This window comes from Bombina bombina, chromosome 7 (genome assembly GCF_027579735.1).
Source record: "Bombina bombina isolate aBomBom1 chromosome 7, aBomBom1.pri, whole genome shotgun sequence".
Taxonomy (NCBI): Eukaryota; Metazoa; Chordata; class Amphibia; order Anura; family Bombinatoridae; genus Bombina; species Bombina bombina.
The window spans coordinates 273,228,257-273,255,771 of NC_069505.1; the positions used below are offsets into that span (position 1 = coordinate 273,228,257).

The 27,515-nt window shown below is 40.4% G+C and overlaps 1 protein-coding gene across 2 annotated transcripts in view; it reads left to right on the forward strand.

Annotated features, from left to right (window-relative positions):
* Positions 1-27,515, forward strand: part of TMCC1 (transmembrane and coiled-coil domain family 1) — a 392,643-nt gene that overhangs the window by 246,034 nt on the left and 119,094 nt on the right. The window contains exon 1 of one of the 2 annotated variants that reach the window (XM_053720763.1): positions 24,989-25,209. The exons of the other annotated variant lie outside the window; for it this stretch is intronic. Within the exon in view, the coding sequence (XP_053576738.1) occupies positions 25,171-25,209 (39 nt within the window). The 5' untranslated portion in view covers positions 24,989-25,170. Of the gene's footprint in view, positions 1-24,988; positions 25,210-27,515 lie in introns of those variants that run through there. 2 annotated transcript variants of the gene reach the window in all.

Genomic DNA, 27,515 nt, shown 5'->3' on the forward strand with positions numbered 1-27,515 from the left:
CTGCTAGTGGCCCCTTATAGAGGATAGAGGACTTAATGAGTGGGGGTGTGTCAACTGCCTTTAGATGCGGCAGGTATGTTAGGTCTATAGGTTTCAGTACAGCATTTTCTAATTCACTATCACAGAAGTGGGAAGTATCCAGCTGTCAGTCAAGGACCACCCTGATCAGAGCCGCCCAATTATACATTCTGAAATTCGGCAGTCCAAAGCCCCCAGAGTTGTATGTTTGCTGCAGGTGTGCAGCAGCTATGCGCGGTTTCCCCTCTTTCCACACAAATTTTTTGACTGCCATATTCAAGGAGTTCAGATCTCTCTTGTTCAGTAGGAAAGGCAGCATAAGCATGGGGTAGAGCAGCCTCGGCAGCGTGACCATTTTGACGAGACTGATTCGTCCCATGATTGATAATGGCAGTGAGCTCCACTGCTGTAATTGTTTACATAGGTTGGCACAATGACTTGAAAAATTCAAATCATATAAGTGGTGTGGGTTTCTATGCAGTTGGATTCCTAGATAGGTTCATCCGTTCCCAACTTCCGTAAAGGGATAGGTCCCTCTGCTGGCTGAGTGCTTGTTGAGCCACAGTATTTCCGACTTCCCTGTGTTGATCTTATAGCCGGAAAAGTTACCGAAGTTTTGAATGATCCGAAGGATTTTAGGGACATGCTCGGCCGGGTCCTCAACAAATAGCAGCATGTCATCGGCGTACAGGGCCAAGTGCTGTGGTCTGCCGTGCACTTTGACGCCCAGGAAGCTCTGCCACAATTTAATAGCAAGAGGCTCCAATGCCAAGTCGAAAAGCAGAGGAGACAAGGGACACCCCTGTCTCGTGCCTCGCTGCAGGACAATGTCTGGGGAGAACAGACCATTAGTCAGAATTCTGGCCACTGGCCTTGAGTATATGTTCCGAATCGTCTGTGCAAAGTTTCCCACCACATTGTAGCGCGTTAAAGTGTTGTTCAGATGTTCCCACTCAACTCTATCGAAGGCCTTCTCTGCGTCTAGGGACAGCAGGAAGGCCTCCGAGACATCATCCCGATATCGACCCTCACTTCTCCCCCAGCAAAAATCGATGACCTGCAAAACCCTTCGCAAGTTAACCACCGATGGTCGTTGGTATACAAAACCGGTTTGGTCTGGGTGCAGAAGGGATGGTAATAAGATCTTTAATCGGGCCGCCAACACTGCCATAAATATCTTATAGTCAGCGTTCAGTAGCGAGATGGGTCGATACGATTCAGGCAGAGAGTGGTCCTTTCCCGGCTTAGGGATGAGTGTAATATGTGCCGCCGAGAAAGTCGGTGAGGGTAGAAATTTATTCTGGAAGTATCCATTGAACATTCCCAGCAGAGTTGCTGCTATATTGGGTTGTAATAACCGGTAGAATTCCACCGGTAGACCATCCGGTCCTGGTGTCTTACCTAGAGCCATGCCTTGTATTGCTCTATCGACTTCCTCCGCCGTAATGGGGGAGTTCAGCTGATCAGTCTGGTCCTGGCTAAGCCGCGGAAGGTTCACAGAAGACCAAAAGGAGTTCTGCACCTCAGGCATGCACCCCGGTTGCTTTGTATATAGCTCTGTATAATATTCTGCAAAACCCCTGGCAATATCGGTAGGCGTGGTGAGCACCCTTCCTCTACATCGCAAGGAGGCTACATCCTTTTTTGCTGTGCGAGCTTTGGTTAGAGAGGCCAATAGCTTCCCAGATCGATTTCCAAATCTATAAAATTTAGTTGCGGTTTTAATCGACCCTGCTGCTGCCTGTTGAGACATAAATGTATCCAAGCTTTCTTTAGTGGCGACGTACTCATCATACAGCTCTCTAGTTTTGGTTTTACAGTAGCTACTATAGGCCAAAACCAGATTTTTTTCCAGTGTGATATATCGGAGCTGGGTTTTACGCCGAAGGTCAGCCAAATATGAGATGATATTACCTGCCAACACCACCTTGGCTGTTTCCCACATAAGTTGGGGATTGTCAGCATGAGCCAGGTTGTCAGTATAGAAATCATTCCAGGAGTGCACCAAGAATTGTTTAAAAGGCACCGAGTGTATTAAATAGTTTGGAAATCTCAGTGTGTTTCTATTGGCAGGACCCTGCGGGAGCATAGCACGAGCTCAACCGGTGCATGGTCAGATACTAGGATATCATGTATCTTGGCCTGTTGGACCAGCGATATAACCGACTCAGATGTCATAAAAAGGTCTATCCTTGACAAGGACGCCTTGGCTTTAGAGATACAAGAGTAGTCTCTGCCCTCTGGGTGTCGCAGCCGCCAAATATCACACAGCCCCAGCTCTTTTTCTAGGTTAGAGAAAATCTTCTTCTCAAATCGCCCCAAGTATTTAGGCCGAGCACTTTCTGGAGGGAGACCCGGGGCTCGCATCCTATCACATATTTGATCAGGTGCAAGGTTAAAGTCCCCTCCCAGTATAATCTTAGTGTCTAAGTATGGCGTTAGTACCCTAGTTAGTTGGGCCCAAAATCCTGCGCTTTTTTGGTTGGGGGCATACAAATTACACAAAGTATAGCGCTGTATGCCCAGCTTAATTTGGACTATTAGGTACCGACCTTCTGGGTCTTTATGGGTTTTGAGGATGTCCACGCTAGATTTTTTTCCCAAAAAGGATAATTAGTCCTCTACTAGAGCTAGTGTGTGAAACATAGGCAATGTTACCTACCCAGTCCGTTTTTAGTTTCTCATGTTCCGTATCGGTCAGGTGCGTCTCCTGTAGGAGAGCCACATCAGTATGTATCCTACGTAAGTGCGTGAGTATAGTTTTTCTCTTAATGGGCGAGTGTATCCCACCCACTTGTGTCAATTTTTATTAAAAAATTACACTTTTTTTCTGAACCTTCTCCTTTTAAGGCGTTTGCTATTTGGGAGTATGTTGACAATGGTCACTTTATGCCACAGACCTATAGTGTTCACAAAATGTTAGGGCACACATGCAGTGCCCTGCGCTTCCTCTCATACTCTGTCCGGAGTTTTTTCCTTGCAGATCATGCAGTCTGTTTTTCCCACGTGGAAACTAACCTTACTAGAGGAATTATTTTCAACTTTAGCACTATCCCGGTGTAACCTATCCTAGTACATCCAGTGAGTTATAGGGAATGGAAAAGACCGCATTCCCTATACTTAAAGAGATGTTTCCCATAACCGACTTAGCTAAGGAGGCTGGGCAGACATTACCTAGGGTGAAAGGAGTAGTTTCTAGCTTAGCGAAGAGAACTAACATTTCCTTAGAGAATAGTTGTGTTTTTTTTTTTTCAAAGGTTATATGGATAAAAATTTGGAAAGGGATGTACACCAGGGTTTACATTGGCATCCAACTGTGTATTTTAATACCGTCATTAGTGCGGCGGCATTTTGGTTTGATGCGTTGTCTGATACTATTAAGTCAGAAACTCCCTTGAATAAATTCCAGGATAGGATAAAGGCCTTCGGTTGGCTAATTCCTTTATTTAACATTCTTGCCTTGAAGTTATCAAAATGGGAGCGTAGGTTTCAGGTTTCTCTGTCCCATCTCACAGAGATGGTGTATGCTCTAAGTCTAAATTTTTTAACCATTCATTACAAGAATTACACTACACTACAGGAACAGGGGCAGGGTTTTTATTCAAATCTGTTTGTAATTCCCAAAAAGGAGGGAACTTTCAGACCTATCTTAGACCTCAAGAGTCTAAACAAGTTTCTCAGTGTTCCATCTTTCAGGATGGAGACTATTCGTACCATTCTTCTATTGATCCAGGAGGGTCAATTTATGACGACAGTGGATCTAAAGGGTGCATATCTGCATGTTCCTATCCACAGAGTTCATCACAAGTTCCTGAGGTTTGTTTTTCTGGAAAAACACTTTCAGTTGGTGGCTCTTCCTTTCTGTCTGGCCACGGCACCCAGAATTTCTACAAAGGTTCTGGGGTCTCTGATGGCGGTTCTAAGACCACGGGGCATTGCAGTGACGCCTTATCTGGATGATATTCTAATCAAGGCGTCATCTTGTCAGCAATCAAGGTCTCATACCGACATTGTGCTAGCCTTCCTGAGAACTCACAGGTGGAAGGTAAATCTGGAAAAGAGTTCTTTAATTCCGAAGACAAGGGTACCCTTCATGGGAACTCTAATCAACTCTATATCCATGAGAATTTTTCTGACAGAGGTCAGAAAGTCAAAGATTCTGAATACATGTCGAGTCCTTCAGTCCACTCCTCAGCCGTCAGTGACTCTGTGCGTGGAGATAATCGGATTGATGGTGGTGGCAATGGACATCATTCCGTTTGCTCAGTTTCACTTCAGGCCTCTGCAGCTAAGCATGCTCAGGCAGTAGAATGGAGATTATACAGATTTGTCTCCTCAAATAACCCTAGAACGAGAGACGAGGGACTCTCTTCAATGGTGGTTGTCTCTGGATCGTTTATCCCAGGGGACGTGCTTTTGCAGACCTTCATGGGTAATTGTGACAACGGACACAAGACTTTAAGGATGGGGAGCAGTTTGGGGCTCTTTAAAGGCTCAGGGAGTAGGAGTATGAGAGTCTCTCCTTCCCATCAACATCCTAGAGCTGAGGGCGATTTTCAATGCTCTTGGGGCCTGGCCTCAGTTGGCTTTGGCTCAATTAATCAGATTCCAGTCGGACAACATCACGACAGTGGCTTACATCAATCATCAGGGAGGAACGAGGAGTTCCTTAGCGATGACCGAAGTAGCCAAGATAATCCAGTGGGCAGAGACTCATTATTGCCATCTGTCAGCGATCCACATCCCAAGGGTGGAAAACTGGGAGGCGGATTTTCTGAGCAGACAAACCTTTCATCCCGGAGAGTGGGAACTTCATCCGGAAATATTTTCCAATCTGATTCTCAAATGGGGTCCGCCGGAATTGGATCTCTTGGCATCTCGTCAGAATGCCAAGCTCCCGCGATACGGGTCCAGGTCCAGGGATCCCCAGTCCGAGCTGATAGATGCTTTGGCAGTTCCTTGGTCTTTCAACCTAGCATATATATTCCCCCCGTTTGCTCTTCTTCCCCGGGTTATTGCTCGAATCAAACAGGAGAGGGCATCAGTGATCCTCATCGCTCTTGCGTGACCTTGCAGGATTTGGTATGCCGATCTGGTGGACATGTCATCTTCCACCTTGGACACTTACGTTGAGGAAGGACCTTCTTATTCAGGGGCCGTTCCTTCACCCAAATCTAGTTTCTCTGAAGCTGACTGCTTGGAGATTGAACGCTTAATCCTATCCAAGCGAGTTTTCTCTGATTCGGTCATAGATACCTTGATTCAGGCACGTAAGCCTGTTACTAGGAAGATCTACCATAAGATATGGTGTAAATATCTTTATTGGTGTGAATCCAAGGGCTACTCATGGAGTAGAGTTAGGATTCCCAGAATTTTGTTTTTTCTCCAAGAAGGATTGGAGAAGGGTTTATCAGCGAGTTCCCTAAAGGGTCAGATCTCTGCATTATCTATTTTGTTACTCAAGCATCTGGCAGATGTCCCAGATGTTCAATCCTTTTGTCAGGCTTTGATTAGAATCAGGCCTGTGTTTAAACCAATTGCTCCTCCATGGAGTTTGAATTTAGTTCTTAAAGTTCTTCAAGGGGTTCCGTTTGAACCTATGCATTCCATAGATATTAAGTTGTTATCGTGGAAGGTTTTATTTCTTGTTGCCATTTCTTCTGCTCAAAGAGTGTCTGAGCTTTCGGCATTACAATATAATTCGCCTTACCTTATTTTTCATGCGGATAGGGTGGTGTTACGTACTAAAGTTGGTTTTCTTCCTAAGGTTGTTTGAGACGAGAACATTAATCAGGAGATTGTTGTTCCTCCCTTGTGTCTTAATCCTTATTCTCAGAAGGAACGTCTTCTGCACAATTTGGACGGAGTCCGTGCTTTAAAATTTTACTTACAAGCGACTAAGGACTTTCGTCAATTATTATTTTTTATGGAAAACGTAAGGGTCAGACAGCTACGGCTACCTCTCTTTCCTTTTGACTGAAGAGTATCATCCGTTTTGCAGACAAGACTGCCGGACAGCAGTCTCCTGAAAGAGTTACGGATCATTCCACCAGGGCTGTTGCTTCCTCATGGGCATTCAACAATGAGGCTTCAGTTGAGCAGATTTGCAAGGCTGCTACTTGGTCTTCTCTTCACACTTTTTCTAAATTTTACAAATTTGATACCTTTGCTTTCGGCTGAGGCTGTTTATGGGAGAAAGGTTCTTCAAGCAATGGTGCCTTCTGTTTAGGTTCCCTGTCTTGCCCCTCACTTTTCATCCGTGTACTATAGCTTTGGTATTGTATCCCACAAGTAAGGATGAAATCTGTGGACTCGTTGTGTCTTTAAAAAGAAAATACAATTTATGCTTACCTGATAAATTTGTTTCTTTTTAGACATGATGAGTCCACGGCCCGCCCTGTTCTATGAGACAGGTTATTAATTTTGTAAACTTCAGACACCTCTGCACCTTGGCTTTTCCTTTCTCTTCCTAACTTCGGTCGAATGACTGGAGTGGGAGGGAAGGGAGGAGCTATATATACAGCTCTGCTGTGGTGCTCTTTGCCTCCTCCTGCTGACCAGGAGGCGTAATCCCACACGTAAGGATGAAATCCGTGGACTCATCGTGTCTAAAAAGAAAAAAAAATGTATCAGGTAAGCATAAATTTTCTTTTCTCTCCCTTTAAGTATAATGTATGGATATAAAAGCACTGTACATTTGTAGCAAATAAACAAAATAAATTGGAACATTACATTAACTATGTAATATAGTATACAGTATATGCACTTACGTTTACACTTTTATATGCAATAACAGTAATACTTTGAAGTTATATTGATTTAGGAGAAGGACACATTCACGCATTACCTATTTTACTTTTGCACGAATAGTGATACGTTTGTTTAGAGAACAAAAAAATATTTGTAGACTCTAAATCCAAATGTTGTGAATCTGTAATCTCCTCTACATTCCTGGGTCCCAAATAATTCCCAGGACCCTGGGAACCTTAATAGGTCAAAATGTTCTCATTTATAACAGGTGATAACTTGCTTGCCTGTGAAAGAAGAGATCTCCCGCCCCAAAGCTCACCGTGAGTCAGGAAAAGTAATATCCTGGCTTGCAGGCAAAGACTCATCCTCAGCTGCTCTGTAGCTTTCAGACCCTGTCTTCAAGAGAAGGTGTTGGTTTGGGGTCACTGTAATGCAGGGACAGACGGCAAAGCTTGAAATGTTCTGATCACTGTAGCCTGAGATTACGTATTAAAGGGCTATATCAACAAAGAATACCATGGGAACAGGGGCGAAACTACAGGGGGTGCAGAGGTCACAATTGCGACTGGGCCCCCAAGAGTGGGGACCCAGCTTAAAAAAAAAAAAAAAAAAAAACATTGACCTGCCACTGCCTGCATTGATATCATGTGAGTGTGACATGATGCTTCACTAGTGTCTCTGACTACAGGGGTTCATTTTTCTGTTTTACCCATTGGTGTTTATGTGTGTGTGTGTGTGTGTGTGTGTATGCATGTGACTGTGTGTGTATTTATGCATGTATGTGTGTATGTTTGTGGAACCAACAAATTATAGACCTTGTTACTACAGCATGTGGTGGGGTAAACAATGTCACTATACAGTACCACTATATACAGTACTGGGGGACTGGACTATGTCACAGACTACTGTGGTCACTTTATAAAGTACTGGGGCGGGTAGGGTCAGGCCAGCCATCTCACCGGCAGATTACAGACTGTGTCACTAACTCACTATATACAGTACTGGTGGGTTAAACAGTGTGACTATATACAGTAATAGGGGGTCAGACTGTGGGCACAGGGTACCTCCTTTTGCATACATGTAATTGGATTCACATTGTTTTTTCTGTGTTAAATGTTAAAAAAAAAAAAAAAAAAAAGATATGTATCAAATTCACCTTTTTGGGGGTTGTGGGGGGGGGCCCTTCTTAGATTCTTGCACCTGAGCCCTGTGAATTCTAGTTAGGCCTCTGCATGGGAACAAAACAAATTTGATAATAGAGGTAAATTGGAAATTTTATTAAAACTGGATTATCATATGGTAAATTGTTTAACTCTTCAAGAACAGTTCCCAATTTTTCTTTTCAAATCTCTTTGCAGGTGTCTTAAAGGGACATTAAACTGCTGAGTAAAACTACAGTAGCAGGTCACTCACTATATGCAATTTTTTTTTTTTTTTTCGTCCTGTACCTGAAGCTGTCTGAAGTTTTTCTCTTATTTTAACCACTTACAATTATTAGTGAAGCTTTGCATCTTTACACTTGATGCAGCCATCTTGGAACTTATATTTGTTATTAAACTTTTAAACTGGGCAAAAAACTGCAAAAATGTAACTCTTCTGCTCTCTATTATGTGAGCTAAACTGAAGTGCAAGGTACAGCTGTGAAAAAGCCGGTGACATCATAGATCTGTGAAAGTGCACTGCTTCTGTCACATGATGCAACAATACACAAGATGGCGGCACCCAGTATAAAATGCAGAGCTTTAAAGTGAGCTGCAGGGACAGCAAGAAATACAATAGCATTGTGAGTAGTAACCATGTTACTGTTTTTGTACACAGCATTTTAATGTCCCTTTAAATCGCCATTATCTGGAGTTTATTTCTTTGCTTGACACATAGTTGTATTACTGCACCAATAAATCATTTTTATAAGTATTCTACTTACCAAAGTGTTATGTAGTGCACCACCAGATTATTTTGATGACAAGACTTAAAGGATAGTGAACAATTTTCCTTTGTGATTCATGTACAACATACCATTTTAAACAACTTTCCAATTAACATCTATTATCAAATTTGCTTCATTCTCTTGTTATCCATTCCTACTTGCAGCTAGCTGAACACATCTAGTTAGCCAATCAAGAGACAAATGTGTGCAGGCACCAATTAGCAGCAGCTCCCACTGGTGTATGATATTTGCATATTATTTTTCAACAAGGGATACTAAGAGAACGAAGCACATTTGAAAATAGAAGTGAATTTAAAAGTGTCTTAAAATAACATTCTCTATATGAATCGGGCAAGTTTAATTTTGACTTTCCTATCCCTTTAAAAACCTTAGATGGTTGACTGTGCTCAAAGCTAATCAGACAAGCACAACAACCTTTGCTGTGTTGCCTGCTACTACACAATGATTCTATTCTCCATGCTAATGTACAACTCTGGCAAAACAAAGAATGCAATCCTACAGTACAAGTGACTGCAATTTATTGTAGTGAGGGAAAGTAAAAGATGCTGATAAACTTAAACTATCATAGAATAAACAGCCTTGAGGAAGCGTTGGCAAAGAGCAGTCAAACTTCAAATATAAATCGATAAAGTTGTTTTGCGCATCTAGGATAAAGACCAGCAAATGATGATAATTATACTTGGAGAGGTCCACTAGCTTCCTCTTCCACTCCTTTTCTACTAGTGCCCCTATAGTAATCCCAAGGCCCCTCCCTCCTCTAATGCCTAATAGTGCCCCCCTCAGTAATACTTTGGGAACCACTGCTGTAAAGGATGAGAGCAGATTATGTTTGCAATATAATGGTCGTTAAAGGGCCAGTAAAGTCATAATTAGACATTCATGATTTAGACAGAGCATACAATTTTAAACAACTTTCCAATTTACTTCTATTATTTAATTTGCTTCCTTCTCTTGTTATCCTTTGCTGAAAGGTTTATCTAGGTAAGCTCAGGAGCAGCAAAGAACCTAGGTTCTTGTTGCTGATTGGTGGCTGCATATATATACTTATTGTCATTGGCTCATCCATGTGTTCAGTTAGAAACCAGTAGTGCATTGCTGCTCCTTCAACAAATGATACCAAGAGAATGAAAAGGATTGGATAATAGAAGTAAACTGGAAAGTTGTTTAAAATTGTATGTTCTACCTAAATCATGAAATAAAAATGTTGGGTTTCATGTCCCTGCCATTTCCCACCTGGGTGCTAACCTGGATTTAAAGGGACACTGAACCCAATTTTTTTTCTTTAGTGATTCAGATAGAGCATAAAATTTTAAGCAACTTTCTAATTTACTCCTATTATCAAATTTTCTTTATTCTCTTGGTATCTTTATTTGAAATGCAAGAATGTAAGTTTAGATACTGTCCATTTTTGGTGAACAACCTGGGTTGTTCTTGCTGATTGGTGGATAAATTCATACCCCAATAAAGTGCTGTCCAGATTTCTGAACTAATAAAAAACCTTAGATGCCTTCTTTTTCAAATTAAGATAGCAAGAGAACAAGAGAAATTGATAATAGGAGTAAATTAGAAAGTTGCTTAAAATTGCATGCTCTATCTGAATCATGAAATAAAAAATTTGGGTTCAGTGTCCCTTTAAGCTTTTTTTTTTTTTTTTAATATTTCCCCCAGATCCCCAAGACTTATACCGCTGGAAAGATTAGGCGATTACCTTTCCAACGGTGGGTATTGGCGGTCTGTAGCTGCTTCGATGCCTGAGATTGTAAATTTTAAATAAAGTTGTGACGTCACCACGTAAAACGGGAAGCACCGGCGATGCCTGTCACTATACAGGCCCGATCACCGGGGTGGGAGTCAATGGGAGCTCCCAGATTGCCCTCATGGTGGGTGAGTGCTAGCGACGGCTCTAAACCGTCAGCACCTGACTGAGAAAATTTGCGATGGCTCAGAGGCGTCGTTAGCACTTAAGGAGTTGGACTTGAAACCCAACATTTCTTTCATGTAATTAGCAAGAGTCCATGAGCTAGTGACGTATGGGATATACATTCCTACCAGGAGGGGCAAAGTTTCCCAAACCTCAAAATGCCTATAAATACACCCCTCACCACACCCACAAATCAGTTTTTACAAACTTTGCCTCCTATGGAGGTGGTGAAGTAAGTTTGTGCTAGATTCTACGTTGATATGTGCTCCGCAGCAGGTTGGAGCCCGGTTTTCCTCTCAGCGTGCAGTGAATGTCAGAGGGATGTGAGGAGAGTATTGCCTATTTGAATTCAATGATCTCCTTCTACGGGGTCTATTTCATAGGTTCTCTGTTATCGGTCGTAGAGATTCATCTCTTACCTCCCTTTTCAGATCGACGATATACTCTTATATATATACCATTACCTCTGCTGATTTGCGTTTCAGTACTGGTTTGGTTTTCTACAACATGTAGATGAGTGTCCTGGGGTAAGTAAGTCTTATTTTCTGTGACACTCTAAGCTATGGTTGGGCACTTTTTTATAAAGTTCTAAATATATGTATTCAAACATTTATTTGCCTTGACTCAGGATGTTCAACATTCCTTATTTCAGACAGTCAGTTTCATATTTGGGATAATGCATATGAATAAATCAATTTTTTTCTTACCTTAAAATTTGACTTTTTCCCTGTCATACGTGTCGCCGGAAGTTGCGTCATTTTTGACGTTCTTTTGCGCCAAAAGTGTTGGCGTTCCGGATGTGGCGTCATTTTTGGCGCCAAAAGCATTTAGGCGCCAAATAATGTGGGCGTCATTTTTTGGCGCTAAAAAAATATGGGCATCACTATTGTCTCCACATTATTTAAGTCTCATTATTTATTGCTTCTGGTTGCTAGAAGCTTGTTCACTGGCATTTTTTCCCATTCCTGAAACTGTCATTTAAGGAATTTGATCAATTTTGCTTTATATGTTGTTTTTTCTTTTACATATTGCAAGATGTCCCACGTTGAAACTGAGTCAGAAGATACTTCTGGAAAATCGCTGCCTGGTGCTGGAGCTACCAAAGCTAAGTGTATCTGCTGTAAACTTATGGTATCTGTTCCTCCAGCTGTTGTTTGTACTGTTTGTCATAACAAACTTGTAAATGCAGATAATATTTCCTTTAGTACTGTTACATTACCTGTTGCTGTTCCGTCAACATCTAATACTCAGAGTGTTCCTGATAACATAAGAGCTTTTGTTTCTAAATCCATTAAGAAGGCTATGTCTGTTATTCCTCCTTCTAGTAAACGTAAAAAGTCTTTTAAAACTTCTCATTTTTCAGATGAATTTTTAAATGAACATCATCATTCTGATTCTGATAATGGTTCTTCTGGTTCAGAGGATTCTGTCTCAGAGGTTGATGCTGATAAATCTTCATATTTATTTAAAATGGAATTTATTCGTTCTTTACTTAAAGAAGTCATAATTGCATTAGAAATTGAGGATTCTGGTCCTCTTGATACTAAATCTAAACGTTTAGATAAGGTTTTTAAATCTCCTGTAGTTATTCCAGACGTTTTTCCTGTCCCTGGTGCTATTTCTGAAGTAATTTCCAGGGAATGGGATAATTTGGGTAATTCATTTACTCCTTCTAAACGTTTTAAGCAATTATATCCTGTGCCATCTGACAGATTAGAGTTTTGGGACAAAATCCCTAAGGTTGATGGGGCTGTCTCTACTCTTGCTAAGCGTACTACTATTCCTACGGCAGATGGTACTTCCTTTAAGGATCCTTTAGATAGGAAAATTGAATCCTTTCTAAGAAAAGCTTACTTGTGTTCAGGTAATCTTCTTAGACCTGCTATATCTTTAGCGGATGTTGCTGCAACTTCAACTTTTTGGTTAGAAGCTTTAGCGCAACAAGTAACAGATCATAATTCTCATAGCATTATTATTCTTCTTCAACATGCTAATAATTTTATTTGTGATGCCATCTTTGATATCATTAGAGTTGATGTCAGGTATATGTCTCTAGCTATTTTAGCTAGAAGAGCTTTATGGCTTAAAACTTGGAATGCTGATATGTCTTCTAAGTCTACTTTGCTTTCCCTTTCTTTCCAGGGTAATACATTATTTGGTTCTCAGTTGGATTCTATTATCTCAACTGTTACTGGAGGAAAAGGAACTTTTTTACCACAGGATAAAAAATCTAAAGGTAAATTTAGGTCTAATAATCGTTTTCGTTTCTTTCGTCACAACAAGGAACAAAAGCCTGATCCTTCATCCTCAGGAGCGGTATAAGTTTGGAAACCATCTCCAGTCTGGAATAAATCCAAGCCTTTTAGAAAATCAAAGCCAGCTCCTAAGTCCACATGAAGGTGCGGCCCTCATTCCAGCTGAGCTGGTAGGGGGCAGATTACGTTTTTTCAAAGAAATTTGGATCAATTCCGTTCACAATCTTTGGATTCAGAACATTGTTTCAGAAGGGTACAGAATCGGCTTCAAGATAAGGCCTCCTGCAAAGAGATTTTTTCTTTCCCGTGTCCCAGTAAACCCAGCGAAGGCTCAAGCATTTCTGAAATGTGTTTCAGATCTAGAGTTGGCTGGAGTAATTATGCCAGTTCCAGTTCTGGAACAGGGACTGGGGTTTTATTCAAATCTCTTCATTGTACCAAAGAAGGAGAATTCCTTCAGACCAGTTCTGGATCTAAAAATATTGAATCATTATGTAAGGATACCAACATTCAAAATGGTAACTATAAGGACTATCCTGCCTTTTGTTCAGCAAGGGCATTATATGTCTACAATAGATTTACAGGATGCATATCTGCATATTCCAATTCATCCAGATCACTATCAGTTTCTGAGATTCTCTTTCCTAGACAAGCATTACCAGTTTGTGGCTCTGCCGTTTGGCCTAGCTACAACTCCAAGAATTTTTACAAAGGTTCTCGGTTCCCTTCTGTCTGTAATCAGAGAACAGGGTATTGTGGTATTTCCTTATTTGGACGATATCTTGGTACTTGCTCAGTCTTCACATTTAGCAGAATCTCATACGAATCGACTTGTGTTGTTTCTTCAACATCATGGTTGGAGGATCAATTTACCAAAAAGTTCATTGATTCCTCAAACACAGGTAACCTTTTTAGGTTTCCAGATAGATTCAGTGTCCATGACTCTATCTTTGACAGACAAGAGACGTCTAAAATTGATATCAGCTTGTCGAAACCTTCAGTCACAATCATTCCCTTCGGTAGCCTTATGCATGGAAATTCTAGGTCTTATGACTGCTGCATCGGATGCGATCCCCTTTGCTCGTTTTCACATGCGACCTCTTCAGCTCTGTATGCTGAACCAGTGGTGCAGGGATTACACAAAGATATCTCAATTAATATCTTTAAAACCGATTGTACGACACTCTCTTACGTGGTGGACAGATCACCATCGTTTAGTTCAGGGGGCTTCTTTTGTTCTTCCGACCTGGACTGTAATTTCAACAGATGCAAGTCTTACAGGTTGGGGAGCTGTGTGGGGGTCTCTGACAGCACAAGGGGTTTGGGAATCTCAGGAGGTGAGATTACCGATCAATATTTTGGAACTCCGTGCAATTTTCAGAGCTCTTCAGTTTTGGCCTCTTCTAAAGAGAGAATCGTTCATTTGTTTTCAGACAGACAATGTCACAACTGTGGCATACATCAATCATCAAGGAGGGACTCACAGTCCTCTGGCTATGAAAGAAGTATCTCGAATTCTGGTATGGGCGGAATCCAGCTCCTGTCTAGTTTCTGCGGTTCATATCCCAGGTATAGACAATTGGGAAGCGGATTATCTCAGTCGCCAAACGTTACATCCGGGCGAATGGTCTCTTCACCCAGAGGTATTTCTTCAGATTGTTCAAATGTGGGGACTTCCAGAAATAGATCTGATGGCCTCTCATCTAAACAAGAAACTTCCCAGGTATCTGTCCAGATCCAGGGATCCTCAAGCGGAAGCAGTGGATGCATTGTCACTTCCTTGGAAGTATCATCCTGCCTATATCTTTCCGCCTCTAGTTCTTCTTCCAAGAGTAATCTCCAAGATTCTGAAGGAATGCTCGTTTGTTCTGCTGGTAGCTCCAGCATGGCCTCACAGGTTTTGGTTTGCGGATCTTGTCCGGATGGCCTCTTGCCAACCGTGGACTCTTCCGTTAAGGCCAGACCTTCTGTCGTAAGGTCCTTTTTTCCATCAGGATCTCAAATCCTTAAATTTAAAGGTATGGAGATTGAACGCTTGATTCTTAGTCAAAGAGGTTTCTCTGACTCTTTGATTAATACTATGTTACAGGCTCGTAAATCTGTATCTAGGGAGATATATTATAGAGTCTGGAAGACTTATATTTCTTGGTGTCTTTCTCATCTTTTTTCCTGGCATTCTTTTAGAATTCCGAGAATATTACAGTTTCTTCAGGATGGTTTGGAAAAAGGTTTGTCTGCAAGTTCCTTGAAAGGACAAATCTCTGCTCTTTCTGTTCTTTTTCACAGAAAGATTGCTAATCTTCCTGATATTCATTGTTTTGTACAAGCTTTGGTTCGTATAAAACCTGTCATTAAGTCAATTTCTCCTCCTTAGAGTTTGAATTTGGTTCTGGGGGCTCTTCAAGCTCCTCCGTTTGAACCTATGCATTCATTGGACATTAAATTACTTTCTTGGAAAGTTTTGTTCCTTTTGGCCATCTCTTCTGCCAGAAGAGTTTCTGAATTATCTGCTCTTTCTTGTGAGTCTCCTTTTCTGATTTTTCACCAGGATAAGGCGGTGTTGCGAACTTCTTTTCAATTTTTACCTAAGGTTGTGAATTCCAACAACATTAGTAGAGAAATTGTGGTTCCTTCATTATGTCCTAATCCTAAGAATTCTAAGGAGAAATCATTGCATTCTTTGGATGTAGTTAGAGCTTTGAAATATTATGTTGAAGCTACTAAGAATTTCCGAAAGACTTCTAGTCTATTTGTTATCTTTTCCGGTTCTAGGAAAGGTCAGAAGGCCTCTGCCATTTCTTTGGCATCTTGGTTGAAATCTTTAATTAACATAGTAACATAGTAACATAGTAGATAAGGTTGAAAAAAGACTGAAGTCCATCGAGTTCAACCTATACAAATCTAAAATACTTACAAAAAGCTCCAGTTAAGCTTAAATAACCCCATTAAAATGTGACCCATTTAATACTAGCAATCATATCCATGAATTTTGTTTATATACAGAAAATTATCCAGACTATTTTTAAATGTATCTATGGTATTGGCATTCACTACCTCCTTTGGTAATGAGTTCCACAATTTTATTGCTCTTACAGTGAAAAAACGTTTCCGTTGCAGGAGATTAAATCTCCTTTCCTCCAACCTTAAATTATGACCTCTTGTCAGAACCAATTTTCTTGGAATAAAAAGAGCTTCTGCCATCTCTGTATATGGGCCTTGAATATATTTATATAAAGTAATCATGTCACCTCTCAAGCGCCTTTTTTCTAAAGAGAACAGACCCAGTTTGGCTAGCCTCTCCTCATAGGTTAATTTCTCCAATCCCCTTATTAGCTTTGTGGCCCTTCTCTGAACTTTTTCTAGTTCTGCAATATCTTTTTTAGCAATCGGTCCCCAGAACTGCACTCCAAACTCAAGGTGAGGTCTTACCAGGGCTTTATATAATGACAGAATTATGCTTTCCTCCCTTGAATCAATGCCTCTTTTAATACATGCTAGTATCTTATTAGCCTTTGAAGCCGCTGCTCTGCATTGTGCACTCATCTTTAGCTTGTTATCTATTACTACTCCCAAATCCCTTTCCTCCTGTGTTTGGCTAAGTCTTGTCCCATTTAAAAAATACATAGCCTGCTTATTTTTACTTCCAAAATGTAGAACCTTACATTTTTCCGTATTAAATCTCATTTTCCATTTACTTGCCCATAGTTCTAATTTTAGCAAATCCCTTTGCAAAGAGAGTTCATCCTGCTCTGACCTAATGACCTTACTTAACTTAGTATCATCTGCAAAAATAGAGATGTCGCTATTTAATCCTTGCTCCAAGTCATTTATAAAAATATTAAAAAGAACAGGGCCCAGTACTGATCCCTGGGGGACGCCACTGATTACCTTTGTCCAATCTGAGTATGATCCATTTACTGCTACTCGTTGCTCCCTATCTTTTATCCAGTTATTTATCCATGAGCTAACATTTTCAGCTATTCCCAGTCCCTTAATTTTGTGCATTAATCTCTCATGTGGCACTGTATCAAATGCCTTTGCAAAATCTAAGTATATCACATCAACTGATTCCCCTTTATCTATATTTTTACTTACTTCCTCGTAGAATCTAATTAGATTAGTTTGACATGATCTATTTTTCCTAAAGCCATGCTGATTAGAACTCATAATCTTGTTTACACGAATATGCTCATCAATATAATCCCTTATAATCCCTTCAAATATCTTCCCCACTATTGATGTCAGACTAACTGGTCTATAGCTTCCTGGATCATTCCTGCTTCCCTTTTTGAAGAGTGGCACCACATCAGCTTTACGCCAATCCTGGGGTACCATGCCTGAGGATAATGAGTCTTGAAAAATTAAGAGTAAAGGTTTGTCTATAACAGTGCTAAGTTCACTTAACACCCTTGGGTGTATTCCATCTGGGCCTGGAGTTTTATTTACCTTAATATTTTTTATTTTTTTCCTGATATCCTCTAAACAAAACCCAGTTAGTGGTATGGACTGGCATGTTCTATTCTGTTCCAAAGTATCATTCAATGGTTCCTCTCTTGTGTATACTGAAGAAAAAAACTGGTTTAGTACCTCATCCTTTTCCCTGTCATTATTTATCATGCTACCCTCCACACATTTTATTCATCATGCTTATGTCGAGTCGGGTAGAACTCCGCCTCAAAGGATTACAGCTCATTCTACTAGGTCAGTTTCTACTTCCTGGGTGTTTAGGAATGAAGCTTCGGTTGATCAGATTTGCAAAGCAGCAACTTGGTCTTCTTTGCATACTTTTACTAAATTCTACCATTTTGATGTGTTTTCTTCTTCTGAAGCTGTCTTTGGTAGAAAAGTACTTCAGGCAGCTGTTTCAGTTTGAATCTTCTGCTTATATTTTCAGTTTTTTTCTTTATAAGATTTAAACTTTATTTTTGGGTGTGGATTTTTTTCAGCGGAATTGGCTGTCTTTATTTTATCCCTCCCTCTCTAGTGACTCTTGCGTGGAAGATCCACATCTTGTCCTAGTCATTATCCCATACGTCACTAGCTCATGGACTCTTGCTAATTACATGAAAGAAAACATAATTTATGTAAGAACTTACCTGATAAATTCATTTCTTTCATATTAGCAAGAGTCCATGAGGCCCACCCTTTTTTTGTGGTGGTTATGATTTTTTTGTATAAAGCACAATTCCAATTCCTTATATTTATGCTTCGCACTTTTTTCTTATCACCCCACTTCTTGGCTATTCGTTAAACTGATTTGTGGGTGTGGTGAGGGGTGTATTTATAGGCATTTTGAGGTTTGGGAAACTTTGCCCCTCCTGGTAGGAATGTATATCCCATACGTCACTAGCTCATGGACTCTTGCTAATATGAAAGAAATGAATTTATCAGGTAAGTTCTTACATAAATTATGTTTTTTCTTTCATGATTCAGATAGAGCATACAGTTTTAAACAACTTTCCATTTTACTCCTATTATCAACTTTGCTTCACTCTCTTGGTATTCTTTATTGAAAGAGCAACAATGCATTACTGGGAGCTAGCAGAACACATTGGTAAACCAATCACAAGAGACATATGTGCAGCCACCAATCGGCAACTAGCTCATGAGTCTACCTAGGTATCCTTTTCAATACAGGATGCCAAGAGAACAAAGCAAATATGATAATGCAAGTTAATTGGAAAATTGTATGCTCTATCTGAATCATGAAAGAACAATTTTGGGGTTTCATGTCCCTATAAATGTCACTGTCCCCCTCTTTTGTGTACAGCAATATGTAATTTGTACTACAGCAGAGATTAAACTCACTATGTTACCATTAGTAGATTTGAGTCTGGTCACTGTACACTCTGCTAGGGTTAGTATGACTGTCCTCCATTACTGTGTACAGCTGTATGTCACATGCAGCACTGCAGAGGTTAAACCGACTATTTTACCATCAGTAGATTTGACAAATGTTGTCAGTGTGCAGCCTTGCTAGGGTTAATGTCACTGTCTTCCTCTTCTGTAGCTCATTTGCAGAGCTGCAGAGATTAAACTCACTGTGTTACCGTCAGTAGATTTGAGTCTGGTCACTGTGCAGCAGCACTGCCAGGGTTAATGTCACTGTATCTCCTCAGGAATCTGTTGAGTCCCTGAGCGCTGCTAGAACAATACGTTTTGTTTAATCTGCAGCCTCTCCCAACTCCAGGCACTGCCAACCACTTCATCGTTCTATAGACGTTTCCAGCCACTAATCACCTGGGAGAGGTTAACCAACTAGCCTGTAGCCAGCGCTGTATGTAAGCAGGATATAGGTGTCATGATTACCTCATCCCAAAAACATGTCATTTGTTTAGTTCAACTATAGTTGTATCCTTTTTTTTCCCAGGGCTTCAACATCACACAAGCATATCAAATATTACAAGACAAAGAGGAACCGCAGGCTATGTAATATACAACATGTATTATCTGTCCTGCTCTTTACTTTTGTGACCTGTGGTACTGGTACCCCTGAGGGGTTATAGCGTTCTTCATCAGTTTTAAAAATATTAACCCTTGTGGAGATATAAAAAAAGGTAGATTATGTGTCACATATAGAGAAATGTGTCCGGTAGTATCAGGGATGTTTCTAGACCAGCCGTGATTTACTTTTTTGAATCTTAGGAGCCAGACACACTTTGAGGAGCCCGACAGTGGTATTTGTATATAGATATATAGAGAATAACCACACATTTTAGGAGCCAGGGGTAAAATTCTAGGAGCCAGTGGGTCCCTGACTCCTTGGTTTATCGAGCCCAGATTTACAGAAACTTAAGTTACAGATTTTGGGGCTGGGACAGTAAAGTCAAAATTAAACTTAACTTGATTGGATAGAGCACAACATGTTAAACAACTTTCCAATTTATTTATAATATCAGTTTTGTTTAGTAGTTCTGGTATGCTTTGTTAAAGAATAATCCAAGGTGAGCTCAGGAGTGTGCAAGTGCCTTTAGTCATCTGGTAGGCGTGTTTGCAAGAATGTTTATAGCAATGTTATACATAGTTACAAACACTGCTGCTATAGAATGCTTAAAGTGAAGGTCAATTTCGAGGGATAATAATCCTATTAAAAACAAGGGCACTTTAAGTCATCAAAATTGACATTTCACTTGTTTTCTTCAGAAACGTACCTTTTAATCCTGACAACTGCTCCAGGGATTCCCCCGGCTATCGGAGTGCCTCTTCGTATGTCAGAAATGGCAAATCCGGCTTCCTCCAATCACGGCTCTCCCCCCCCCCCCCCCCCCCCCCGGTGAATCATGGCCTGAGGCAACGCCGTGATTGGAGGAAGCCGGATTCATCATTTTGGACCCACGAGGGAGGGCTTGCGACGGGTGGAGGAAGCGCTGCAGCATCTGTCAGGATTAAAAGGTACGTTTTTTAAGAAAACAAGTAAAATGTCAATTGCCCTTGTTTTTAATAGGATTATTAAAAACCGGACACTAATTCATCGAAATTGACCTTCACTTTAAGGCACGTGCATGCTCCTAAACTCCTTTCAGTCTCCCCAGGTTTGCTCTTCAACAAAGGATATCAAAAGAACAAAGCAAATTTGATAGTAGAGCATACAATTTAAAACTTTATCGTTTTCTTCTATATGATTCATGAATATCTAATTTTGACTTTACTGTCCCTTTAAAGGGACAGTATACACTAATTTTTATATAACTGCATGTAATAGACACTACTATAAAGAATAAGATGCCGAGATACTGATATAAAAATCCAGTATAAAACTGTTTAAAGATTAATTATAGAATGTGTGTAAATGCGCTGTGCAGCAATGGGGATATCTAAAAATTGATGAAGAGTGACATACTATGTATGAATATATTTATTGCACCTTTCCCTTAATAGGGGGTTAAAAAATATTACTTGGTGATATCTAAAAATTGATGAAAAGTTACATACTATGTATAAATATATTTCTTGCACCTTTCCCTTAATAGGGGGATATAAAAACTGATATAAAAAGTAGAAGTAAATGGATGCAATATAACAATTGATATAATAACACAATTTATTTAATCTGACAATATAGTCTAAAAACAAACAAATAAATGAATCAGATGATAGATGTGACCGGTCACTTTTCAGAATAAATATATATAAAAAGTCTCAGAAAATATTCTTAAAACTGTGGATTTATAAAACCTTATAGGTCTTTTCCACGGTAGCGAATAATTCAAAGAAAAATCAATCTTAGTATCTTCCTAAGTATTTAGAATAGACTGAGAAGGCAATTACTGAAGTGAATTTAGATGGAGCAATCTTCCGTTAATGTTTATTATAACTGTTAAAACCTTTTTTCTTTTTGTCCCAGTTCTTAAACTCCGTTATTGAAAATTATATTATGTCGTTCTTTGGATAAATAGACAATGTGAATAGTCTTTGTGATGTATCGTGTATGTCTAACCACACTGCCGGGCTGATACACTTTCGTGTGCTTACCTGCTCTTTGATCGGCACTTCTCAAATGTTCCTCCGGTAGCACAAGTGTCTCTACAGCTCGCGGCTAGTTGGTGACATCACATGCAACGTCCGGGCTTTAAACAAAGTAGATCCGTCCGATATCCTTACTCTTCTACTCTGCGCAGAGTGTTTGGCTTTTGAAAGTAGTCCCACTTTGTATCCTCAGCAATCCTCTGTTTCCTTTGGTCTGATAAACCTGGAAAATTCTTTATTGTGTCTTGCACTTTACCATCAACGCGTTTCGCCACTCTTGGTGGAAAAAATTAGTGTATAATGTCCCTTTAAGGTCTTGATTTCTGCAGTGATGTGCGTGGTTACACCATATCCCCTAGAACTGCTACTTTGTAAAGGTGACAAATAAAGAACCATAGTAAATATAACAAATCAGGTATTCCCTGGTGAAACATTCAGGTAAAAAAGTAAAGTATGCCAAACAATTATCCATTTTCAAAGGGCACAAAATTCTAAGAAAAAATAAATAAATCTCTGCCATATGAAAGCATTCATGTTTAAAGGGACACTCACGTCAAAATAAACTTTTATGATTCAGATAGAGTTTGCAGTTTTTAGACACCCCTATTTACTTCCATTATCAAATTTTACAGTCTTTTTGTAGTCACACTTTCTGGTGAACAAGATCCTACTGAGCATGTGCACAAGCTCACAGGGTATACGTATACTACTCTGTGATTGGCTGATGTCTGCCATATGATACAGGGGGCTGGAAACTGGGAGAAAAAATAAATTTCCTAGAAAAAAAAAAACTACTGCTTATTTGAAATTTAGAGTAAGTGTTATTGCATTGTCTTTATTATGTACTTGTTAATTATGCAGTTGTACTGTATTGAGTGGTCCTTTGTAAACACCTTATAATTACTATATATCTCTGTTGTGTTGCTATAAATTATGTTTTGTCCTGGTTAAAAGACTCAATCAATTTATTAACATCCATCTTTTTTAATTTAATTAATGTATAATGTGTTGTGGTAGTCGGTACGTAGGAAAAAATAGTATTCCTCTAAGGGTACTTTCTATTGGAAAGGCTGTAAAACACTGACATATACCACATTATGTCTGAGAACTGAGTGCTTCACTTTATTAATAAATATACATTCTGATGCAAAAAAAATCATGCCGCTCATAGGTGGTTTCCTGTTTTGGAGCTGCAATGATTCCAGATCCTGAGCAGGATTTTAACCTCTGGAAAAGGTTAAATAAGTAAACACAGTTTTCTAGAGTCAGTGATGCAGGATTACGTACTCTAATGAATTAGAACAAGGTACTTGGTGCATCAGAATGTCCCTTTAAGGTCTGTGCCTGAAATGTGCCAGATTAATTTGGTTGCCCCTTGTCTTTGAGTGTGTTTCCCTTGAATATGTCTGAAGTTACATGGATAGCATAAAGCCAACTGTCTCTTAGAAAAAGACAAAATGTATTCTGTAGTCTCTAACTCTGTGACAGTTCCCTGGATTTATGAAGACTGGAACAGCCTCTAGATTTTCTGATGTTATGTCATAGCTTAGTCTGTTCACTAAAGCTCATTTACCTTGTTAGTGATAAGGCTGTATAGAATATCATTGCAATTGGTGGGGCTGTTCCAACTTCAGTGACTTTAAGTGACCCTATTAATGCACAGAAGGCTTTGTTCTTGCCGTATCTTTTGCCGAAATCAATCTCTCAGCCCCCCACCACCACCACTCCAGAAAAACAGTTTACAGGGTGGAGTGTACAGAAGCTTTCATTGTGCACTAACGCTTTATAGTGTTTTCACTTCTGTGCTGCTCACTGCTAGCTGAACTTGTAAATAATGGATATTAACTTTAGGCATCAGAAGACTGTGCTTCAGCTCTGAAATACTGGGCTGGTACTGCTATCCTGACATGCATGGCTTCTCTTTCTTTTCTGCACTTCAGGAGTGATCTCTCTGTCCTGAGACGTATGCAGGTCTGTTCCTTTTATCCTGACATGCAGGGCTTCTCCCCGTGTCCTGACAAACACAGGTCTGCTCCTATTATCCTGACATGCAGGGCTTCTCCCCGTGTCCTGACAAACACAGGTCTGCTCCTATTATCCTGACATGCAAGGCTTCTCCCCATGTCTTGACATACGCAGGTCTGCTCTTATTCTCCTGACATGCAGGGCCTCTCCCCGTGTCCAGACATACGCAGGTCTGCTGCTATTATCCTGACATGCAGGGCTTCTCCCCGTGTCCTGACATACGCAAGTCTGCTGCTATTATCCTGACATGCAGGGCTTCTCCCCATGTCTTGACATACGCAGGTCTGCTCCTATTATCCTGACATGCAGGGCTTCTCCCCGTGTCCTGACATACGCAGGTCTGCTCCTATTATCCTGACATGCAGGGCTTCTCCCCGTGTCTTGACATACGCAGGTCTGCTCCTATTATCCTGACATGCAGGTCTTCTCCCCGTGTCCAGACATACGCAGGTCTGCTCCAATTATCCTGACATGCAGGGCTTCTCCCCATGTCTTGACATACACAGGTCTGCTCCTATTATCCTGACATGCAGGTCTTCTCCCCGTGTCCAGACATACGCAAGTCTGCTCCTATTATCCTGACATGCAGGGCTTCTCCCCATGTCTTGACATATGCAAGTCTGCTCCTATTATCCTAACATGCGGGGAGCCTGATTATCCTGAATTGCAGGGCTTCCCTCTCTGTGACATTCAGGGCTTCTCTCTCTGCCCTGATATGCAGAACTATCCCCTATGTCCTCACATGCAGGGCTGCCCCCATGTCCTGACATATGCAAATATGCTCCCATTATCCTGAAAAACAGGGCTTCCCTCTCTGTCCTGTCAAGCAAGCCCCCCCCCCCCCCTGATATAAGCAGGTCTGCTCCCAATACCCTGAAAAACAGGGCTGCCCTCTCTGTCCTGACATGCAACTCCTTTCCTTGTTTTCTGGCACGCAGGGCTTCTCCTGTGACAGGACTATGCAAACCCATCTCGCCATGTCCATGAGCTTTCACTGCTGTTTATGTGCAAGTCCTGCGAAGCATAACTATTGTTTGTGGTAGCAGCTGACTCTTGGCTCTTTCCCCTGGAAGGAGCCTCTGACAGAGAGAGGGGAGCAGATAGTGAGTCTGTGCATCCAGGCGATTACAAGGGACTCTGTGTGAGCCGCAGATAAAGGAGCTTGGGTCACTGTGTGTTTTAGCAGATTAAACAAAACCAAGGTGATCTGCATTGGTTAAACATGTGTCAGATGTACCATATAGCTCCACTGATCACATTAAATGTCAGTGCAGCGTAGCTATGCATTTTATATTAGACCTAGTTCTGAATAATAAAGCATTAGCACAAAGCTTCTATAAAACACCCTGTGTGGTTACTATAAGCAAAAGAAACCTCTATGTATCTGTGTGCTGGGATGTAGAGTGCAGCTGTGTCTGGAGTGCAGTGCATACATGTGCTCTCCTGGGTCAGGTGGAAGGGGGGGGGGGGGGGATACTGTATGAGAAAGTCTCTGGGGTCCATCTGTCTGGACCCTCTCACAGCTGACTCACAGGAAGTGCACCGAGCAGCCTCAGGATCCTGCCCCTCCCTCCCAGCTCTCACTGACACTCTACCACAGGAACAATGAAGTGCTGCTAAGTTCTTGCCGTTCTCCTCTGGTTATTCAGTCCTTCTCTCCGCAGCAGCTGTGCCAGGGGCCTCCCAGGTACCACTGTGGCAGTGAGATGCTGTGGTAGAAGTTACCTGTGACATCCTACATCTTTTTCTGGGACGTTTCTTTGTGTGCAGCAAGAGGAGGCAGAATCATGGTCCAGCGGTTTAGCCTAAGGAGGCAGCTGTCCAAGGTGGGGAATGGAAGGTCATTGTATTAACCTATTCACTGCCTGCTACATCAACTAACATAGGTGTACATTTAACCCCTAATAATGCTCCCAACTTATACAACCAAATAATGTTCTTAGATATTCAGCCTGATCATTTACTTTATCTGTTAAGATTTTGTTGTTGTTGTGTTTATCTATCTAAAAGTAATGTGCAAAATAGATAAAAAATAATAATGTTTCTAGGGCTGCTGTGTAAACGATCAGTAAATGCTTAAGTACCATAATTCTATTGTACAGTATTAACAAAACTCTCCCTGCCCTGATAGCTGCTCATTTGGAATTACCAACTCATAAATCTCCATTAAGATAGCCAGGCTCTATTTAATTGCACTCAAGAATAGTTTGTGATGGGAGACTTGACCGTTAACTCTTGTGTTGCCGAATCACTCTTAGTGTAACTGTTTTGGGAAATAACTCTTTTTTTTTTTTTTTTTGTATTTATTTATTTTGATTTTGTAAAATACACTTCTGCTCCACCCATATATCATATAACTATTATCCTGTAAATTAGCACTGTTACCGACTCTGTGTCTTCGTTTTTGTAGCGGTGGTTATTTTCATACAGAATATCGCAGCCATTTACAAAACATGGTTGATGTTAAAAAAGCAAAAATAGTTTATTATATTTTTTAGCATAAAGTTTTAACCTTTGCGAGTGTTTTAGTGCCACACATTGGGTGATGTAAAATAATTTATAATAGAATATTATTCACACACAGTCATGAGTTCATAATATTTTCGTGTATATATAATTGAATTTTGTATTAGTGTTATAAGTTATATGTTTCACATGAATTTCAATAGTAATCAAAGAATATCTAAGAGCACAAAAGTTAGGAACCACAGTTATATAGGAAAATAAGGGTAAAAACACGTAAAGGGATATAAAGCCCAAAATTGTATCTGCCATAAAATGTTTAATTAAAAAAAAGTTACCCACCTTCAGTCTTCAGTCAACCCCTAAAAAGTATGTTGTTTTTTTCCCACTGCTCCTTGGAAAATATAGGGTATTGTTAAGAAAACTGACCATGAAACATGCTACACAGTAAATGATTGATCAGTACAGCAGCTCTATTCCTATTTGACCACAGCAGAAGATATAGGATAACCTTTTCAATGGGTCTATTCCTGGACTGCAAAACAATGCCAGTTTTGCCAACAAAATGATTGTCTAAAAACAAGTATTTAGATGTTTTGTAATGCAGTGCTTAAATGCTGATATGCATATTATTGTGTATATAAAAATCAATGTGATGTTTCTTTTAAGCCGTCTTCTCCTCTGACCTGAGTTTTGTATGTATTGATCTGTAGATAGGAACTTTCAGTATAATTAGGGATATCACAGGCAAAATTAACTATGTCAAATGCTGAAATAAAAGTAAAGGGGATATTTTTATACAATTTAATACACTTCAGCAAGTAAAATAGCTAATTGGGAGCAAATTAAAGGGGAGAAATAATTAGGGTAAACTGTCAATTTAATATTTTTTACTATCTATAACTTTTTAAAAATGTACCATGTTAGAAGATTATCCCTAATTTGGTCACACACTCAAAAGGGTTTGCCACCTTGGCCCTAGGCAGTAACCTTACAGCATGTTTTGTTATATATGAGGTAGTCACAGTAGAGAGTGTTCTCCCTGCCCAGCGAACGTCTGATCCTTTCTGGGCACGTCTCAACCAGAGGGGAATAGCAGATATCTGCCATTGTTTCAGTTTACATTTTCCTGACACAATTTTGAGAAGTTTGTTTCCGTTGGGCCCTTCCCCTTGGCTTCCTGATTACTTTCCTTTCTCTCTGTCTTAATCACATTGGAGCTAACCAGCAGGAATAACAGACATTTCATTAGCGCGTCACCAGCTCAGGCAGTGGAATTCCTCGAAGATGAAGGGTGGAGGCTGGACAGCTGTCTCTCACTGATGTTGGGAGACGGGCACGTTCCAGGACCATGCTCCAAGCTTTATAGAAAAAAGGAATGTGATCATTATCTACATCCTGGGCTTGATACATTTATATCAAACAGGAGCTAGCCAAAAACTAGAATAGCCCGGCCCAAGCAAGGTATTCAGTATATAGCAGGGGTGTAAGTCCTATAGCATAAATGCCTATTGGTGTTAGTTATAAACTTGCTGGTGCGCCATTTCACTATATAGCAGGGGTGTAAGTCCTATAGCATGAATGCCTATTGGTGTAAGTCATAAACTTGCTGGTGCGCCATCTCAGTATATAGCAGGGGTGCAAATCCTATAGCATGAATGCCTATTGG